The 22249-nt window shown below is 40.8% G+C and overlaps 1 protein-coding gene across 5 annotated transcripts in view; it reads right to left on the bottom strand.

Annotated features, from left to right (window-relative positions):
* SOBP (sine oculis binding protein homolog) overlaps positions 1-22249 on the bottom strand; it is a 140795-nt gene that overhangs the window by 91381 nt on the left and 27165 nt on the right. For all 5 annotated transcript variants that reach the window (XM_081856976.1, XM_081856977.1, XM_081856975.1 and 2 more), the window contains exon 4: positions 11357-11508. In XM_081856976.1, coding sequence (XP_081713102.1) covers positions 11357-11508 — 152 coding nt within the window. The remainder of the gene's footprint in view (positions 1-11356; positions 11509-22249) is intronic.

Raw genomic sequence — 22249 nt, 5'->3', positions numbered from 1 at the left:
AGACCACATTCTAGTCCATTGGGTGGGGTTAATTTCATAGCCTATGTCGTGCTCCCATTGTTCTTTGATTGCATCAAGGGGGGTTGTGGGATTTTGGAGCAGTATTTTGTATTTTGTGGATACCATCCCTTTACTGTGTCCCTCTGCTGTCAGGAGAAGGTTTTTGAAGGTGGTCAAGGGCCTAGTGGCTGCTGACTTTACTGCTGGATTGTTTAAGAAGTCATGTAGTTGATGGTGTGTTAGCCAAGGTAGTTTGTCTTGCATTTCTTGTGTTGGTATGGGTTTGTTGTTTTGGTAGAAGTCTCTTAAACAGTGTAAGCCTTTGGCTTGCCAGGTTTTTATCTGGAGGTTTTGTGCTGGGTGTTGGAATAGTGGGTTATAGGCCAGGGGGGTTAGTGGGGATGGGGATAGTTTGCCTACTTTTTCCTTCCATGCTTTAAGCATGGACTGTGTGAACCTGTTCAAGTGTTGTGGCTTGTCTGAGTTGAGACCTCAGCTGTGATTATGAACTGGGGACTTCCCAGCTCACTGTGAAAACACTGGCATAATGACACAGGGTAAGTGTGGATATGGGATCAAGACAGTGTATATAAAGGAACCTATTAACAACAAACCTTTTTAATACTGTAATATCTGAACACTATTACAGTGGTGCCCCGCAAGACGAATGCCTCGCAAGACGAAAAACCCGCTAGACGAAAGGATTTTCCGTTTTTCGAGGCGCTTCGCAAGACGAATTTCCCTATGGGCTTGCTTCGCAAGATGAAAACGTCTTGCGAGTCTTGTGACTTTTTTCGCTCCCCCCCTTTTTCTAAGCCGCTAAGCCGCTAATAGCCGCTAAGCCGCTAATAGCGCTAATCCGCTAAGCCGCTAATAGGGATGCTTCGCAAGACGAAAAAACCGCAAGACGAAGAGACTCGCGGAACGGATTATTTTCGTCTTGCGAGGCACCACTGTATATCAATCACTGTATTATTTGAATCTAAGAAAGATATTGACAAGATAGAATGTGTGCAGATGACCCAAGATGATAAAGGGTCTGGAAACCAAGCTTTATGAAGGATGGTTAAGGGAATTGGGCCTGTTTAGCCTGGTAAAGAGAAGACTGCAAAGAGAGATGATAGCCATCTTTAAATATCTAAAAGGCTGTCACTTGGAGGATGTTTTCTCCTGCTCTGGGGGAGGGGGGAGGGATGTTAGGATCCAAATCAATGGATTCAAGTTACAAGAAAGAAGATTCCAAATAAACAGCAGGAATAACTTTCTGATGATAAGAGCTGTTCAACAGTGAAACAGCCTCCAATGAGAGGTGGTGAACTCTCCTTCCTGGAAGGTTTTTAAGCAGAGGTTGGATGTATTGTCTAGCTGAGAGTCCTGAATTTCAGGGGGTTGGACTAGATGGGTCCCTTCCAACTCTGATTCTATTAAGACACCATGAGCATTTCACCAATAACTGCATTATTTTGGAAAAAATATATACTCACTAAAGGCTTCTGCTTCATGTTTCAAATAAAACACATGATTAATTAATATGGACTTGAAAATATTAAACCACAATAAGCCAAAACCCAAGCCAACGCACTACACACCAGCACTAGCCCTTTAGAAAGACAGACCTTGAACTGTTCCTTGAAAATAAGCGAACTGAAATTGACTGAGCAGGGCAACAAAGGAGGTTAAAGGTGCAGGCCCTTCATAGTGAACGCTTTTATTGGTTCTCCAAAGATGCAACACTAAGGCTCCAATCAATCAGACTTAGGCCTCGGTTTGCACTTAATATGGAGTACGTCCTATTGAACTCAGCGAAACTTACTTCTGAGTAAACATGCATAGGATCAGGCTGTAGCACCACCAGTCTGACATCTCAACTCCCACAAACAGGCAGGGGGCAGAAAGGGCCTTTGTGAATTTAATAGCTGGAATTGTACCTAGAAATGAAGTGGAAGCCAACAAAAATGTCAGAACATAAGTAATTATATATTTTTCTACAGTGTGTGTGTATGTGTTTCAAATAACTGAGCAACTACAATTGCTGCAATCCAGCATTTCCCAAGTAAAAAGTATGTAGGGGCTCCCCAGTTCTCCATGAGTAGGAAAATCTTGGCATGTACCAAGGGAAATTCTGGAGTGAATACAAAACATTTCCTTCCAGAGGAGAAAATGAGATCACATATATTCCTAAATGTCCTTCTAAGATTGTCAGCACACAGTGAGGCTCACCAACCATTTTCTAACTGAACATTATGCCCTGAGAAAAAAAGTATGTTTTGATGCTATAACAAAGCATCCCAAAGAAATACAATATTTCTTTTCGGTCACTTTGAGAACTAACTGATGTACAGCTATCTTCTGCATGCTTGATTTTTCTACAGAATGAGATAGAATGTTATCTTCTCAGCGAGAGCTGACCCAGCAGTTTCACATGCAGTTACAATATGACCACATATAAAATATAGCAATGAACATTTTTACACATGTGATCGCTTCATCTCTATGCTTGAATAGAAACAATACCCACGATTGTCCATAGGTTGGGTTGTTATTTAAACTGATTTAGGGTCCCTTCAGTTCCAAGATACACATGGTGGTGGTAGTAAACATATCTGCCCCAATAATTTCTGTTATGTACTGAGTTGAATAGGATCCAAAATGCAGCAGTCTGATTGGTCCTAGAACAATAGGATTCAGAATGCAGCAGTCTGATTGGTCCTAGAACAATAGGATTCAGAATGCAGCAGTCTGATTGGTCCACAGGAGCCACCCAATCCAGCTCCAGGTGGAAGTGAATCTGCAACCTGATTGGCCTTCAGAAGAATCCCGGAATTAGCCAATCACGTGGGGCCCATTGTGTAAATAATGTATATAAAGCAGACATTCTGGGGGAACTTCCATTCCTCCTCACCACTATGAGCTGAATAAAGAGCATGAAATCCACTCTCGTCTCCGAGTATATTTCAGTTTCTAAAACAAGGGACAGGGTGTGATCCCATTAGGAAGGACTGTTGTTGCCTCCCAGTCATCTTTCCCACTGTAGCCCTTCCTCCCACAAGCTTTTTTTGCAGGCAGCCTCATTTCTGGAATTGAAACTTGCTGGGAGAAAAAAGACTTCAGGGGAAGGGCTGCATAGGAAATAATGGTGGACAGGAGATGGGTTTAGTGTCTCCTACCCAGGTGCCCCATTTCTGCTTTATATCACACCCAGCTTTAAATCTGTATTTCAAAATTAGCCTGTCACTGGACCTTAGTGGATTCTTCTGGTCAATTTGTTTCTAACACATGCCCCATTACTTGAAGGAGATGGTCAGATTTTAAGTCATAATTAGTCACATCCATCTCTATAGAGCGAATGATGCCAGAATACAACATGACTGATGTAACACAACTTAATGGTTATAATTAAAAGGGAACATGCCTCTTAATTGCATTGGATACCTGCTAATCATCCGGACAATAGGAATTTGATTCAAATTTAGGGTATTAAATGGCAGCAGATGGACAATAAACTCTCCACTAAGCATGCATACACTGATGAGCACTCCATTCTGCCAGTTACCTCCATTAAGGATATGTTGGTGGCATCAGTCAGTCCCCAAAATGCTGCATTTGGTGCTGAAATAATTGCTAGTGAGGAAATTTTGATAAGTTAGTTAAAAAATAGTTGATGGGCTTTCATTGTTGCTGCCACATTAGCATAGACAGTAAACAGCACATTTGTTCTACAAGTGTGGCTCCAGAATCTTCTGTGTAATGGCAGTTTTGTAATTCAGTTTTCAAGAAACTGAGGTCGCTTGCAGATGAACTCTTTAAATGAGCATCCATCCAGATTTCTTTTGACAGATTTTGTGGGGAGGTATGTCATGTGCCTGATCTATACCTTACACAACCTCTATTCATAGATATATTCAAAAACATATTACACAGGAGGGATATCACAGGTCTCTATTTTTCTAGCCATGCAAGCAAACTGATGCTGTAAAACATGCCCCCTGAAACTTCCCACCATGTGTAGGAAGTGGGAAGCATAAAGACTATATTCTTGTCATGAAGGCAGACACCAGAATCCCCTTGAGTGTCTGTGTGCAAATTGACACAGCTGCCAGTGTTCACAGATGTTCTGAGGTTGAACACACAACATACATATGCCACTGGCTGATTGTCTACTGATTTAAACAAGGCTACTGACGAAAAAGGAATCCCAGTTTTAAATTAAGCCTGATGTGAATTGTGTGGATAAATCCAAACATATTATCCTGCCATGGGCCCTTAAGCTTTGCAAACAACAATTATATATGTTTACAATCCTGATATTTCAGCCACTTGCATTATCTAAGAACATGCCCCAAATTTAAAATAGTCCGCACTAAACCTTGCTTATCAGCTCAACTTTTAAACAAAATTGCATTTGTGGTCAAAAGTTATTTCACCACCACAAGAAATTGCTGCTGGTAAATTTCTGGTTTGCCCTATTTGCTCTGAAGCTTGCAGTCTAGTATAGTTTAAGAGACATCATCTCAGCCAGGAACAGAGTGGAACAATGCTCAGCTGTAGATGCCTTTGCTTTTGTCATTCTAATGTACCTACCTGAAAGGTCATATACTAAGCAATGCAAAATACCAGCCTAGGAGCTTCTAAGAGATAATCAACTGGAAAAATATGAGGCTTTATTTAAGAGACAGGAGTTAAATAGCAAGGAAATCATTTGTTAGAGAAGATACACACAGATTCACTGGGACACAGCCAGCCAGAAGGAGCTTGAGGAAATGAAATTGAATCCTAGTTGAATCCTGGGTCCAAGTTGCCTTGGATATTTTGAAGGTTATTTCATGGACATGATCTAAAGTGACTTTAGACTTTGTAACCAAGTTAAAGGGAGTAAATTTGGGAAAAATAGATATATCTAAATAGCTTTTATTTGAATCTTTCCTCAGAATATGTAAAAGAGAAATCTTTTCTCAGTTATATTTTTTTACATTTAGCTTCTCCAAGCTATTTCCTGAAACCACAACACAAAAAGGGCCAAACCATGATTTGGAATTAAATGTCTACCAGTCCAGTAGATAAACTGCCTTCTTTAGAGCCTTCTGCTTTTCTGTAAGTACTGTAGAAATACATGGGACTTCACTGGCCCAGTAAATAGAGAGAGAGGTTTGTGCCACTAGTGGATCATGGGGACTCAAATTTCAGTGATGCCCTGTGCAATCGCCAGAGTTCATTGTCCCTCTGCCTTTCTCGCTCCATTATAAATCATAGTTTGGTTATATTTGAAAAGCTTATTTTAAAGAATAAATCCACAAGAAAAACAAACCTAACCCTTGGGTGTGTGTTTTTTACAGTTAGGTGAATGAGCAACATCTACAATTTTTCAAACTTCCCTGAGGGAAAATGTTCAGGTTTCCAGTTTTCTTTCATTTTCTTTTTTAAGAAATGTGATCAATATTTTGTCACTATTCATTGGCTTATCAGCGATTAATGCATCTTATACCTTCCTGGGCTATACATTTAAACCAGCAATTTCAAAATTATTCTGGTGAATAATATCCTATATTTACTCCCAGCCTGAGATATACCGCATTTTTCTGTGTATAACATGCCCCCATGTATAAAACACGTCCCCATTTTTAACACTTATTTATAATTTTAAAAACCTCGTCTTATACACAGAAAAATATGGTATATATCTCCTTATTAATCATATGGCAATGAACTCCAATTACAAAAGGATTCCTCAAAACAGATTGCTATGCATCATTATATCATTATCTAGTTCAGAACTTGCTTGTTATGCAACTGAAAGCAAAGCCGATTATACCATGCAATATAATTTGATGCATCATCATATATTCATTTACAAGATGCCATTTTGTTTGCACATACTAAATTTGTTTGTACAAGGGTAAACACAGGCATAGTAAACTGTATGGATCCCACTTAACAAAAATATTCCAGACTGCGATTTACATAAACGTTACTTTCACACAATTAGCTTTGTTTCCAATTTTTAAGACTTTTCAGTTCAAGTTTTCTCCATGTTTATGAAGGCTACAAATTCTGAAAATTGAATCCGCACACAATCCCAAAATAAGAATGGAAATTGTTAATAAAAGCATCCAAGTGAAATTGTGAGACTTGACTAGTGTGTCATGCAATGGAAATGTCACTTGTCATTTTAAAGATGTAAAAAAAAAAAAGTCAGATTCTGCTATGCTCTGGTTGCCTGAAACTGGTCATTCTACAAGATTTTGTGAGCTCTAAGCAATGCTCTTTTAAGACACTTTTTACACACATGAAGTTCAGATTGATTTTCTTCAAGAATGAGTGTAATACAAATATAAAACCTATACTGGCCAGAATGCTCATTCAAACAGAGCCAAAATGGCAATTAACTCTTCCTCAGCTGGCCTTTTATTCAGGTAGTAGTGCCTAACAATGTGTGCTCCCTTATCCTGGCCAGCTTCTCCCTTGGGCAAGAATGAAGAGTGTTGGATGCTTCTTCCTGAACATACACAGAACACCTTCAGGCAGCAGAACTCAATTGTGAATACTCCTCCTGCCACAAACAACTCTGGGAAAGACTAGCTGAGAGCCACTAGATACTAGTCCCTGCAGGGATTTGTTCTGCTTGGGGAAGTGAAGAGCAGCAGTGCTGAACCAGTTCATTAACTTCAATGGATTTCAATGGATCTACTCTGAGTAGGACTAGCAACTCAATACAGCCCTAGTTTTTCAAAGGCCTTTAACCTCAGTTCAAATAAAATGAGAAACTATAGTTAATGGAAGACTTCCCAGTTTGAGCCCAAAGGCTCATTTATATTTTGGCTTATTTAAGATAGGATAATTGAGCATGGATAGTGTAAATAAACCAGATACTTATATTCTTATGTAAGCCACTTTTGTGATTACCTGGTATCTGTCATTTGTGTACTGTATAAAGATTAGAACTGCTTAAATGTGATAAATGTGAAGTCCCATTGATTTCTATGAGAGAGGGCATACAATCGGCTCTCCCATGGAAATGAATAGGGCTTCAAAACCCTTTACAGTGGTACCTCGGGTTACATACGCTTCAGGTTACAGACTCCACTAACCCAGAAATATTACCTTGGGTTAAGAACTTTGCTTCAGCATGAGAACAGAAATCGTGCTCCAGCAGCACGGCAGCAGCAGGAGGCCTCATTAACTAAAGTGGTGCTTCAGGTTAAGAACAGCTTCAGGTTAAGAACGGACCTCTGGAACGAACTAAGTACTTAACCCGAGGTACCACTGTACTTGGATTGGGCTGTGTTCTATTCTTTGTTTCTTGCATGCGCATGTGGCTCTATTAGTTTGCAGCATGTGTGCTTGTGATATTGGATGACATGCTTTAGAACAATTTCCAGGTGGCTGCCATAAATAATCTGACTCAAATTAATATTTGTAAGAAAGTGTTTTTTATGTATGGCACATACCCTGCAGTGAGTTTTTAAAATGTAAATGTAGATTACATCCTAATGGGTCACATAACACCTGGTAATAATAGATATATCATTTCTGCTTTTATATTTTTGAAGCGCTAATGAGTATCCCTTCTTTACTATTTTTCCCCCCAGACTAGGCTAAGTGCTTATTGCTGCAGTTCTTAGTCAGGGTAGGAAAGGGAAGTCTGCCTAGTACAATCCATTAGGAAATCCAAGCCATAAATGAAATGACCACAAAGACCTATCAGTTAGCAGAAATGCAGCAGCTGTACATATTTATTGTAACATAACACTATATTGTTGCAGAGATGTGCTGTTTAAAACATGCATAAGGCAGGTGAAACGTGACCATATTACTTCTCTGTTTGAAAATGAGAAGGTGTAGAGTGGCATAACCTCAAATACATAAATAAACATTAGACTAATGGGGAAGACAGGTACACAACAAGTCTGGCAATAACAGTTCAAAGGTCACTGGTAAATGTGAAACATTTGCAGCCTTGCAAATTTGATCTTATCCTATATTCTTTTTCAATGTGCTGCTTTAGCACATGCTATAAAAACTATAAGGGGCTAGTAAAGCTTTATCACACCTTCCTGAAATGAGGAGCAGAAAGGAAAATGTTTGAGCATTATAGTCTACTCTTGATCACATGTATAGATTGAAAATACCAAAGAAATGCAACTAATGGAGAAATGGCATTCTTATTTGATTAAAAACCTGAAGAGGTATTAGTTAAAATCCTGACACCAATAAGTGCTAAATAGTCCTAAAGTAGTTTGACCAGTGCTCCCCCCAGGGGGTACTCAAGGGCATGCAGTACCAGACCTCTTTTTTTGTTAAAAAGATTATAAAAAGGATTTAGTAGGCACACTTAAACTAAAGCTGCAGCTTTTTCAAGTTGAACTGGCATTGTCTAAAGACAAACTGTATGATAACTTGCAGATCACTATATGTCCTAGTGACCATCTTGAAACCAAAGGCTCAGCTTGGTTGCTGGAGACCTACATAAATTTTCTGTACAATTCTTCGTCTTTAGTTATTTTATTTCATTTTTTATTTAGGTAATTTATATACCATTCCATACTTCAAAGAAATCTCTGAGTAGTTTACATCACAATAAAAACATCAGAAATATACACAAAAATCATAATAAAAATCCACATTTTAAAGCAGCACAAAACATATGGGGACCATATTAACCACTAGTAGGTCCAAAATACAGAAATACAACAGAAAGAAAGAACTCTGCCCACTAAATATAGAAGCATGCATTTATAGGTATTAGAAGTTATCTGTTTACATAGACTGAGAGGCTATTTATGCAACACAGTTGTCCAATTAGAGGGTGTTACTACAATGGCTATTATTGGGGAACTCCTGTGAAAATATGGTGCTGGTAGAAGAACAGAATACCAGCATTTGTGGAAATAGATAATCTCTGAATCTAAAGCAAGGATGGGAAACCTGTGGTTTCCCAGATGTTTACTGACTTCCACCAGCCATAGCCAGAATGACCAATGTTCAGGAATTATGGGAGTTGCAGTCTAACAACTGGAGAGCCACAGGTTCCTATTCCTCCTTGAAAGTTCCCACCCTCAAAATGCCTATGGGAGAACGCCTTCTCCAGTATCAACCTTCCTGTGGACTAAAAGATAGTGGTCCATATCGCTCTATTTATTGTGGCCACTAATAATCACTCAACTCTAATCTGCCCCGTTCCCTGGTTTGCTATTAGGGGAGCCTTGCAGCACTTTTGAGTGCTTAACTCTGTTCTGCAGCAGACAAATCACCATGTTAGATTACCCAAAATCCAATGGTCAACCCAACATCAACATCAGGTTGGCTATTGCATTTTGGGTAATCTAAAATTACCAATGGTTGCCTCCGACTGGAGCAGAGTGAAAGCAACACACTGCAGTAGGAAACATGTGCAATCTTGGCTGATGTAAGTGATTGGCAATGGTGGTAGAGCACAGTGGTAACACACAACAGCAGAAGGTGGGGGTCCAGGTGGAGCCGTCCAATGGGGTACCATGCCAAGGGCCCACTAAAGTCTGAACCCCAGTCCTGACTGCGTATCATCATCTGGCATAAAGCACTCTTACTCCCTTAAAACTGATCATATCAAGCATCTGATAGGCACTGTGGCATAATCCCAGTCCCTGATGACTAAGTAGCGCCTAGCTTTAAAATGTTCTGTGCCAATATGTTAACTTCATGAAAATGCCCCCCCCCTTCACAAATCAAAAGGACCAGTGGAAATACTAAACCCTTCAAAAGAAACTGAAAACAAACCAAATGACAACAGCCATTTCAATGCAGGCCTCTTCTGATATTCCCTATATAAATTTGCTTATTTCTATACCTTCACTCCAGAAGATTCAAACACAAAAACAAAACTCAGTATTTTATATTTATAAACTTATAATGAGAAAAAAAGAGAGTAAGTGGGGGGGGGGGGAATGTTACCACAGCAAATTTAACCTCCTTTGTATTTGGATTACATTAGCTTCCCAAAGATACAGTGTGGAGGAATCCACAAAGGTGGTTCTTTTGGGTCCAGGAGCATGTTCACAAACTGATGTTCATGCGGTACTGTGGCTTGATACCTGTATGCAGCGATGAACAGACATTTCCAGTTTCCTGGAAGGTTTATTTGCTTACTTACTTAAGGCTTTGCTATCTAATTCTCTCCTCCCCCCTTCTTCTCTTCTCTTTGTTCTTTTCACATCCTTTTCTGGTCCAGCTCAACTGCAAACCTGCAGCCGGGTATGTTCCAACTTTTGTGAATTTTTGGTGATAGCCAAAGATAGTCATACTTAGAGAAGAACCAGTGAAATTAATGGACTTAAGCTACTTAAATACACTGGGTTTACTCTGAGTATGACTTGTCTTAGTTGGATATCACATTTGCTTTTCCCACACCCACCAACAGCCATCAACTCTCTGTAAAGTTCTGAGCAACCTTGCCCTAGAAATATGTTAAGTATTCAGATATATACAAAAATCCTTATCACGTTTTGTATAAAAGTTCTGCATCGTGAAATCTTGTTACAACCCTAATTGTTAAAAAATAAAATTAGTGGTGCCTCAAATATCCATTATGTGCTCTGCCAAAAAAGAGCACAGCATCATTAACTAAAACTGAAAATGTCATCTGAAGGAGCTGCACATATATATTATTTCAAATGCATCTTCTTAGCTTCTAGCTGTGTGTAAACTAAAACAATTTTCAACCAAATTTCTTCACAAATCATGTTAATCTTATTATCTAATTTCTTTTGAAATTATCACTTAGACTATTTATGTTGTTTTAGGTATTGCCAACACCACTAAAATAAAAAACAGAAATGTCTGCAATGCTTAACACAAATTAATTAGAAAGAGAGAATGAGAGAGCAACAGAGGATCCACTGGAGTCAATGGAAATAATTCAAGTCACCTACAAAGGACTTTGGATCAAGCTTTTAATCACAGTTCTAATCCTGCTGTCAGCTGTAGCAAGTGATAAACGTTTCACTAATGTTATCTGGGTAGGTAGCAAAATGCTAAATGAGATTTGTAGTCCTGCTGCTTTACTGCATAGGTTTTAAGATTCCTTTCAGCAATAATCCTTACAAAATCGTAACTGCAGTTAGAATACTTTTGGCTCTTATTTTTATGGCACAGTATCCTTGCCTGTCTTTACAGACACCTGACTTGACAGAATGCAAGTACAACCAGCTGATAAAAACTGATTAAATAGGGTATATATTAACAAAAGTCTTGATAGTTCAGCAGAAGAGGTGCATGGGTAAGGGGGGAAATGGGAAGACACTAGGATTTCTAAAATTAAAATGTCACCTGAGATATTACGTAGAATCAGTTTCTCTGTATATTGCACTCCTTATACTCTTACCTTGTTCCTCTTGAAGTATGCTCTTCGACAAGCTGCAAAGCACTTCTCGCTGCAGAAACATTTCACTTCACTTCCCATACTCAGAGAATAACGCTTGATTCCCACTTTCTGGCACCAGGCACACATTATTTGTACATTTGACACATCGTCTTCTGCAACGAAAAGACAAGAAGAGTAAAATGAGCATCCTGTCAAACATCCATACGCTACACCTCAAACATCTATTTCAGTCATCTTTCTTGTATCTACTTCTCTGTAAGCAATCAAATATTTGCACGTTTCTGTTTGCCTGCCTGTTTGCTAAAGCAGCTGGTGACAGGCTGCCTCATTCTTCAACTGTCTAGAAACAATTATCAATTTTATAGATTATCCAATGCACAGCCATTTTCAGGGTTTTTAGCATTTTAAAGAAAACACTGAACTTTAATTCATTAAACTCAGAAACTGACACCAAAGAATATTATAACATTCCCATTATTTATAACTCTAGAGAGCTGAATCAACATCATCTGCTCATGAAACTCAGGAGCTCTATTCATCTGACTAATCTGAGTAGGTTAACACATGGAAGAACAAGACAACATGAGTTGGCAATGTTTTGTCCCCAATGGCCACAGGCATGCCAGTAGGTGCAAATAGAACTGGGCATGGACATGAGCCTGGGCATTGGGCATTGGGCAGATGAGGCCCCTCTCTCTCTCTCTCTCTCTCTCTCTCACACACACACACACACACAATTGATTTTCCCCTTCCCACAGCTATTCTCATCACAACTGCATTATCTACCATACATCCAACCAAACAGGTACTTAATAGGCTTGGGAACCCACAAATTACATGCGAAGTCCAGTGGTGGAAGGAAGTGACTTAGAGCAGGCAGTATGGAATACCTACAAGAGCTGTATGTATCCCACAGGCCACAGGTTATCCACATGTACTCTAAAACATGGCATTTGATCCTGTTTTGTCCTGTGTATGCAGAAATAAATAGAAATTTCTCAAGCAAGACCAATACTTGTGTGAGCCTGTTCTTATGATTGCTTATTTATAATTAAGTCCTATTGTGTTCAATTAGATTGATCCTCAAATATCTGCATAGTATTGTTGCCTTAATATAATTGCTATATACTGGTGCCATATGCTGAATTCACATTAAAATGTATGTATGTATGTATGTATGTATGTATGTATGTATGCATATATGCATTATTTGATTGAATTATACTTCACCATGCTCTGCTTCCTACAAATTTAAGGATCATGCAGCATGGTTCTCATGGAGTTCCAATCTGCATAGACTGCATTTTCATGCGCATACATTCTTTATGATCACACTTCCCTGTTCCCTTCTCCTAAGCATCCTAGCTTCAGAATCATTCAAATCTTTCCAGACAGTTTCCTGCAAAGTTTCTGACCTAGTGAATTTGAAAGGATGATAAAACACATAATCTCTGTGCATAAAACACAAACTCTCATGGCTTTAAAGATGAAGAGCTTGATTAAATCTAAAAGCTCATTGTCAACATCGTGCAACTTTTATTGACAAATATAAATCACAACACAAATTGGGAGTGGGGGAAATGTTATTAAACTGGCAATATTTATTCTGTTGACATTAATCAAATGTGGCACATAGTTTTGAGTTATAGTAGCTTGGGAAAGGAGCCAAATGCCTTTAGTACAAATTAGTTAGCCAATAATTCTGCAGAATTATGACAGTGCTGCTACACAACAAATCCTTTGCAGTGGGAATGGGATGGTTTTATGACAGATTCTCTGAACCTTGAATTGTTCATAGTGCATGGACTACAAACTGGTTTAGTAATTAGTCTTTGGGGCATTTTTATAGCAATCAAACAGTACCAGCGTTGTAATCACTGTGGCAAACTGGGTTTGAAAACACAAGCTTGGGTTCCTAATGCTGCTTTCTTTGATACTGACCTGCTGAACTTCTTTTCTGAAAGTGGTTCAACATCAACTTACTTCTGAGCATGCATATATATATATATATATATATATATATATATATTTGCTTTCGTAGATTTTCACGGGTACAGGAATGCAGGTTTTGGTGTCCTCGGGTGTCTTCCCGTGTAAAAGTTGGGGTGTCTAGGCGACGTTTCGACGAGGTCTCACTCGTCATCTTCAGGCTGGTGCTTTCGGCTTCTTGTTACTGGAACAGAGCAGGATCTCAGTGTTTGAGTTCCTATAAATACTGTAGAGGGGGTGTGGTGTATAGCCTCCAATGTTCTGGGCAGAGAGGAAGTTCCCAGGCTAGTGTGCCTTTTCTTCTTTTGTTCCTTAATTACTTGAGAGATATCTTGAGTGATTTCTTGAGTGATATCCTGAGTACCACTTAGGTGGGTCATTAGGTGTGGATTAGTTGTTTGAGTCTTTGTGTCTTGACCTCTTGAACTTTGTGAAGAGTTTTCCTGAGAAGATGGCTGTACTGTACTTAGTTGTGCTCTGGCTTGGCTTCGTGTATAGGGGCGAGCTGTGGTTTTGTGGCTTGTGTCAGCCAGATCTGTGTAGGGATTGCAGGGGGGTGCAGCATCCGGAGGTGCCACCATGGATTGGCTACTGGATGGTGTCTGTAATTCATCTGTGGAGAGGGTCTGGGTTTGGGTCTGGTGTGGTTGATTGGTGTTGGCGTTCTGTGTGCCTCTGGATCTGGTGTCAGTTTTTGTGGGGAGGGCTAATTTCCAGATGTCTGGCAAGCGGGATGTGTCGTCACGCTTGTTCATGTTGTGAGGGTGTTTCTCTATCTCGATGGCTTCCATGATTATTCTCTTGTGGTGATGTTCCGTGTTAAAGAGCAATTTGGAATCTGCAAAATTAATTTCGTGTCCTGTTTCTTTCATGTGTTGGAAAAGAGAGGAAGTTTTTTCTTCTTTTTTGACGGCATTCTTGTGTTCTGCGATACGTGCATTTATTCGTCTGTTTGTTTGTCCAATGTACGTGGCTGGGCAGACTTTGCAGGGTATTTCATAGATCCCTTGGTTTTCCAACTGGATTTTATCCTTGGGGTTTCTGAGGATATTGGCTATTTTTTGGTTGGTGCAAAAGGCTGTTGACGACACCTTTGTAATTTGGCCACACGGGAAGGAAAAACTGGATAGCTTCCTCACACATCTCAACAACTTACACCCCAAAATACAATTCACTATGGAAATAGAAGCCAACAACCAACTTCCCTTCCTTGACGTCCTAATCTACAAAAAACCTGATGGCTCCCTAGGACACACTATCTACCAGAAAAAAACACACACCAACCGCTACTTACATGCACAATCACACCACCACCCTGCACAAATAAACTCCGTAGCCAAGACTCTCATCTCCAGAACCAAACGCCTGGCTGACAAAGACCACTTGACAACTGAGTTACAGAATCTCTCAAACGTGTTAATTGCCAATGGATACCAGCAAAACAGGATTACGAAGCTAATCCAAAAGGAAACACCCCCCAAAAACCAAGACACAGAAGAAAACAATGGCATGGCCCTCCTTCCTTATATCAAGGGCACTACAGATAAAATTAGCAAAATCCTCCATAAACACAATATCAAAACAGCCTTTTGCACCAACCAAAAAATAGCCAATATCCTCAGAAACCCCAAGGATAAAATCCAGTTGGAAAACCAAGGGATCTATGAAATACCCTGCAAAGTCTGCCCAGCCACGTACATTGGACAAACAAACAGACGAATAAATGCACGTATCGCAGAACACAAGAATGCCGTCAAAAAAGAAGAAAAAACTTCCTCTCTTTTCCAACACATGAAAGAAACAGGACACGAAATTAATTTTGCAGATTCCAAATTGCTCTTTAACACGGAACATCACCACAAGAGAATAATCATGGAAGCCATCGAGATAGAGAAACACCCTCACAACATGAACAAGCGTGACGACACATCCCGCTTGCCAGACATCTGGAAATTAGCCCTCCCCACAAAAACTGACACCAGATCCAGAGGCACACAGAACGCCAACACCAATCAACCACACCAGACCCAAACCCAGACCCTCTCCACAGATGAATTACAGACACCATCCAGTAGCCAATCCATGGTGGCACCTCCGGATGCTGCACCCCCCTGCAATCCCTACACAGATCTGGCTGACACAAGCCACAAAACCACAGCTCGCCCCTATACACGAAGCCAAGCCAGAGCACAACTAAGTACAGTACAGCCATCTTCTCAGGAAAACTCTTCACAAAGTTCAAGAGGTCAAGACACAAAGACTCAAACAACTAATCCACACCTAATGACCCACCTAAGTGGTACTCAGGATATCACTCAAGAAATCACTCAAGATATCTCTCAAGTAATTAAGGAACAAAAGAAGAAAAGGCACACTAGCCTGGGAACTTCCTCTCTGCCCAGAACATTGGAGGCTATACACCACACCCCCTCTACAGTATTTATAGGAACTCAAACACTGAGATCCTGCTCTGTTCCAGTAACAAGAAGCCGAAAGCACCAGCCTGAAGATGACGAGTGAGACCTCGTCGAAACGTCGCCTAGACACCCCAACTTTTACACGGGAAGACACCCGAGGACACCAAAACCTGCATATATATATATATATATATATATATATATATATATATATATATATGCTTTCGTAGATTTTCACGGGTACAGGAATGCAGGTTTTGGTGTCCTCGGGTGTCTTCCCGTGTAAAAGTTGGGGTGTCTAGGCGACGTTTCGACGAGGTCTCACTCGTCATCTTCAGGCTGGTGCTTTCGGCTTCTTGTTACTGGAACAGAGCAGGATCTCAGTGTTTGAGTTCCTATAAATACTGTAGAGGGGGTGTGGTGTATAGCCTCCAATGTTCTGGGCAGAGAGGAAGTTCCCAGGCTAGTGTGCCTTTTCTTCTTTTGTTCCTTAATTACTTGAGAGATATCTTGAGTGATTTCTTGAGTGATATCCTGAGTACCACTTAGGTGGGTCATTAGGTGTGGATTAGTTGTTAAAGTCTTTGTGTCTTGACCTCTTGAACTTTGTGAAGAGTTTTCCTGAGAAGATGGCTGTACTGTACTTAGTTGTGCTCTGGCTTGGCTTCGTGTATAGGGGCGAGCTGTGGTATAGCCGAAAGCACCAGCCTGAAGATGACGAGTGAGACCTCGTCGAAACGTCGCCTAGACACCCCAACTTTTACACGGGAAGACACCCGAGGACACCAAAACCTGCATATATATATATATATATATATACTGGGAAGTTACTTTGCATATATGACATAAACACTGAACTTGTCATTCAAGGGCACATCCAGAGAGCCCTAATTCTAGGGATCCATTGTGCTATTTCAACAAATATAGATCTTATGGTTCAGACCTGGCCTCAGTCTACACTGGTTGACAAGGATTAAAACAATGCTACTTTAGTCTGTGCTCTCCAGAAGGTAGTTCCTAGATGATGCTGTAGCACTAACCGCCCAATGGAAAGGCACCCTGTTTCCTTGAAATGAAAGCACTACCTGAGTTTCCCCTGCATTTACTGATCCCAACCTTCCAACCAAACCAGCAAAACTATGCACTGCACGGGATCTCTGCCTGAGCCTGATGCTGGCCCTGGATGCCTATTGCCATTGTGCTCCTTTCTGCCTGCCTACTTCCTACCTGTCCTTTTAGTCCTGGTCCCATTGGCCTGTCTGAATTGCTCTTTGTGGATCTGAGCCTGTGCCAAGGTTCTACCTGTACCTGATCATAGCTTTCACTCAATACAGACTTGATCCCAATGATGTTCTGTGGGACCCTCTCCCTTGAACCTTCACCCCCAAGTCCTGCCTAGCTGGCATGGGTTTTGCCTCTCACGTTTTGATTTAAAGACATGGGGTTGGATCCATACCTGAGAGGTGTGGAACTTTTTGAATGCATCTGCAGGGGGAAGCGGGGAGGAGATAATATATGCCAATTTCTTGTTCCCTTGCAGCCTTCTATACCTCCTAGCAAAATAAAATCTGGGGGACTCTCTGGAACAATGTGGGAGATGGTGCTGGAGGTTACAGACGCAAGTGCAAATTTGGCAAAAATTACTTCCCCTTTCCACCAGTGGAGACTCCACTGAATCTTGATCTAGTGTATTCCCTTCGCCCACAAATACAGGAAAGAATACACGTGTCTAGTTCTGGTTTAAAAAACAGTGTAAATAAAGGAATGCAACATGTATTGGAAAGCAAGGTATTCCTATGGATCATTAAGATCAACACTGCAATTGGGATGGAGGGAATAACAATGACAAAATTAACTTAATAAAAAAATACCAAAACACTAAGTACAGTGGTACCTGAGGTTAAGTACTTAATTCGTTCCGGAGGTCCGTTCTTAACCTGAAACTGTTCTTAACCTGAAGCACCACTTTAGCTAATGGGGCCTCCTGCTGCCGCCACACTGCCGGAGCAGGATTTCTGTTCTCATCCTAAAGCAAAGTTCTTAACCTGAAGCAATATTTCTGGAGTCTGTAACCTGAAGCGTATGTAACCTGAAGCATATGTAACCCGAGGTACCACTGTACTTACTGTGTAGCATATCTATTAATGGCTGTGCTGCACTTTCCCCAACCAATTCCATCCCAGATAGTCCCACCCAGAAAGTCAAAAGCAACATGGACTCTGATATAGTACAGACTTTGATGGCTGCATAAGATTTGGTGGGACTCGGGTGGTGCTAGGGATTGGAAGGTCGGCGGTTCGAATCCCCATGACGGGGTGAGCTCCCGTTGCTCGGTCCCTGCTCCTGCCAACCTAGCAGTTCGAAAGCACATCAAAGTGCAAGTAGATAAATAGGTACCGCTCCGGCAGGAAGGTAAACGGAGTTTCCGTGCACTCCTCTGGTTCACCAGAAGCGGCTTAGTCATGCTGGCCACATGACCTGGAAGCTGTACGCCAGCTCCCTCGGCCAATAAAGCGAGATGAGCACCGCAACCCCAGAGTCATCCATGACTGGACCTAACGGTCAGGGGTCCCTTTAAAGAACTGCACTACAGTTCTTATCCTGGAACAGAATAGCAGCTCCTAACAAGAAGCTTCTACAACTTTTCCACCAGTTTGGAAGGCTGCTGTACATCCTATGAGTCATTTGGCAATTAGAGTCATTAGAAAGTTTGTCATGGCTAGAGGAAATAGTAGTATGTCTGTGGATTGCATTCATATTGTTCAGGTACTAAATATACAAAAGCTGTAAGTGGTCCTTGTGAAATATCCACTATTTCAGACAAGGAGAATAGAATGCAGAAGTTATGATCCTGCAAGCCAGCTATAATTTACATTCACATTTTGACCTGTTTCACCTTATGGAATCCATCAGATATGAGAAGCATACAGAAAACACAAGCATTTTTCAAGATCTGGCTTCTAGCTAAAACACATGCATTTGTTTTGTACTGAAAAAAGCAGGGTGACAGATATCCTTTGTCAGATAACAGAATAACAGGGATGGGTTCAAGTGATGTCAGTCACTCAGACAAAGTACAGCCAACAGGATCAAAGTTCATTTTTTCTTTTCTTTACTGTGTTTCCACAATCTGCAACATTGTAGATATAGAATTCCATATCTCTATAGAAAATTGACTCCCAAAAGGTGAATCCATCATTGATATATACAACAATGTCCTATATAATCGGAAGGTAACTTGCAGATGTTAGTAACCATGACTCACTATATCACAGCTGAATTTATCTGAGGTAGTATCAGAAACACCCTCTCCACAACTCCAGCCAGCTATCGCAAACACCTTTGCAGCATCCTTTCCATAGCAGTGCCTCACTGTATCAGCAGCAGCAGCAGCCCATTTGGTACTGGTCAGCTGTATGAATCATGCCTTCTCTTGTGGCAGTCCCTGTCGCCCTCCTTCCTCCCAGTAACAAACAGAATCAACTCCCTTACCAGCATATACAAAAGATGGAAACTTCCCCACTCCCATTTAAAAGTTGTGCCATTCCTTGTGCCATTTTCACATTCTCCATTATGCCTTGCTGAAAAGCAAAAAGAATGCTACAGTGATCAGTAGCTGAGAGCAAGCTACGAGGTTCCCTTGGCATGCAGCACAGTGAAGCACCTGTATAAATTGTTCCCTATAGGTGGAGCAGGGCAGGAAGAGCAGCTGTTGCTAGGCAGAGTAAAAGACACTAGCAAGAGCCACTGAGACCACAGCATGGATGGCTTTGCTTTACAGCAGCTTTATATTGGCAGCTCCTTGACTTTTTAAGTGCCTCCTGTCTCTTAACCATAGCTAAGAAATTTGGGCATCATGCTAAGCTACAGTTGATATAAACCAACTACAAATCTTGATCAATGAGCTCCCATTAACTATAGTTAGTAAACCATAGATAAGCTGTGTGCCCGCATTTGAACAATCAATTTTAGCTATGGTTAACTTAATAATAATTTATAACTAATGGGGCAGTGTGCTGTGTGAACAGGGCCATAACTAAAATAGCACTATCCACACACAGGAGAGTAGTATCAGCTGGTTCAGCGGAACCCTTAGGTATGAAGAAATACAGAACAATAACCTATGGGGATTTTTTAAACGCCAGAACAAACCCACAGAATGCTGAGTGTCTGCTGAGCGGTAGGAGGGAATAAAAGGCACAGGGATGGAACAGAGTATCATGGGAAATGGCAGCACTAACGGGCTGAACACGAACATGCCATACTGCAATATTTTGTTGCAGGCCCCCACTTGGTGGTTTCCTCCCCCTTCCTAAACAACAACAAATATTAATTGGTACTAACATTTATAAGAACAAGTCTGGAATCTACACCAGAACTTAAGCAAACCTGAAGTTGTTTTGCCATTGCTACAAAGAAGTCAAGCTTTCCATGAAACATTGCCTTAAAAGTAACCAAATGCTCTGGGTGGGATTCAATGCCATGGTCTTCCAGTCATTCCATCAGGTCAGGGTAGAAGAGAGGCAGTTTTCCCCCTGAATTTTTGCTACTCCAGCCTCAGGCTGGCACTGCAGAGAGGCTCAGATCAGACCTGTCTCCAGCTGCTTGGCTGACTTAGGATGCAGTGGACTTAGGATGCAGCTGTCTCCACCCTGACCTGATTCCATCCCATTTTAGGGCATTACACTAGCAGCAGCAATAGCCTATTCACTGCCACTACCTCATCAACAAGTTCAGCAGGGGCCCCAAGAATCTCTGTTGTATCCTAACCCCCTCCAGCATCATGGTAAAGATTGCTCTGCCTATCTCCTAAAATATCAATCTGCATGCTTTTATAGATCTAGTGAAGAAAAACATTCTTTACTGCTGGTATCTTTGTTGTGTACCTGGAATATGGAGCAACAAACTGGAAGGAGTGTGACTTTTCAGATCATGTGTCAATCACCCCCAAATCTTTATGTTAATACCCCCACTCTGAGCTACTTGCTATTAAAGAAAAATCCTGCTAACGAGCTACCTCTTTTTCCTCAATGCTATAAAAAATGTATTTAGACCACCATGTGTTATAATTCAAACACAGTTTGGAAAACAGAAACAAAACAATATCTGCACTTGTTTATCTCAATAAACATCTTAACTGTTGTAATTAGAGGAGGTGACATTATCAACACATTTATTATCCTTGCTGTCTAAGGACCAGAATGACTGTCTCTGCCATTCAAATAGCTAATAGATATTCAAGGAGTTCCAGCTTGTGTTTTCTACTCCAGGGTTATGTCATTACAGGTGGAAGCAGTACTTCCCTTAACTGTTGTACAAACAGCACTTATACGTGTCTCCTTATGGTTTTCCAGCCTGTGTATGTTTCATAATGAACAATGCAATAAACATGGAGCGTTCACAGTGTTAAATCATGCTCCCAGTGGGAACAGTTTGAATAACAAGGTAAAATTATCACATTATAATAACTAAATATGCATCAGGCAAAAGCATGCTTCAATTAATCATCTAAAGTTTGCAGTGTCATTTTAAGTCTTAATTAAGAAGAACGTTTCGTTGCTTTTCCCCCTCCCTCTTTCAGTCTGAAGTGAATGAATAAAGCCAGTGGAAATCTAGTATAACTAAATTGTTCTCATATCCTCTCCCCACCCCCACCCTGGCTTTATTTTAGAAGATTATCAGCAATGTGAAAGCTTTAGGCCTATGTTATATAGAGACAAGAAACTTTCAAATTCAAGAGCTTATCTCTGTTTGTTTGCTTTTAAGAAAACTGTTAAGAGCTCACAGGAATGAAGAATTTGGGTTTTTTGTCTCCCTTTCTTAAAATCAGATATTGTTTTTGCCTTGTCAATTTTCAAGGTAGTAAATATTACAAGAAACATATTGACAGGTTTTGTAACGTTGCCTATTTCTGAGGTGTCTAGTATTTCCTGTTATATATTTGCCTTAAGGCTGTTTTCATGTGGTAGTTTGACAAGCCACCAACAGACAGCTCTGCACACTACAGAATGATGGGAGCCATCTCATCACAGCAGCAGATGAGAGGGGAAGCAGCAGTGGGCAGCCCAGGCAAGCCACAGAGGAACAGTCACAACAGGCCAGAGCATCTTCTCAGCTGCTATCCCACTCTGCTGCCACCACTGCAGGCCACCTCACTGATGTTTTCTCAGCCTCAGCAGCATATGGCAAGGAGGAGGGGGCAAGGGGTGCCAAACAGTTCCTCTTATCCCTCCTTAACTCCCCATCACCAAATGTATTTCTCTCCCTGGGCTTACTTCAGGTGTAGGAGACAAGACTGAAGGAAAAATGGCACCAGGAACTATTGCAGGGAGGTAAACTGCCAGTCCAGGAGGGGTGGGATTTATCACCTCCTGCCTATGCAGGAGGAAGAACCACATCTTCTGCCATTGCATCTGTACTTTGGACCCAGATCTCCTAGATTTAAATCTAGTTCTTCATATTTATTTATTTGTTAGTTAGATTATTT

This window comes from Podarcis erhardii (genome assembly GCF_964252035.2).
Source record: "Podarcis erhardii genome assembly, chromosome: 3".
Lineage (NCBI taxonomy): Eukaryota > Metazoa > Chordata > Lepidosauria > Squamata > Lacertidae > Podarcis > Podarcis erhardii.
Note: the sequence above shows the minus strand (reverse complement) of the source record. Positions and strands in the feature narration are given on the sequence as shown.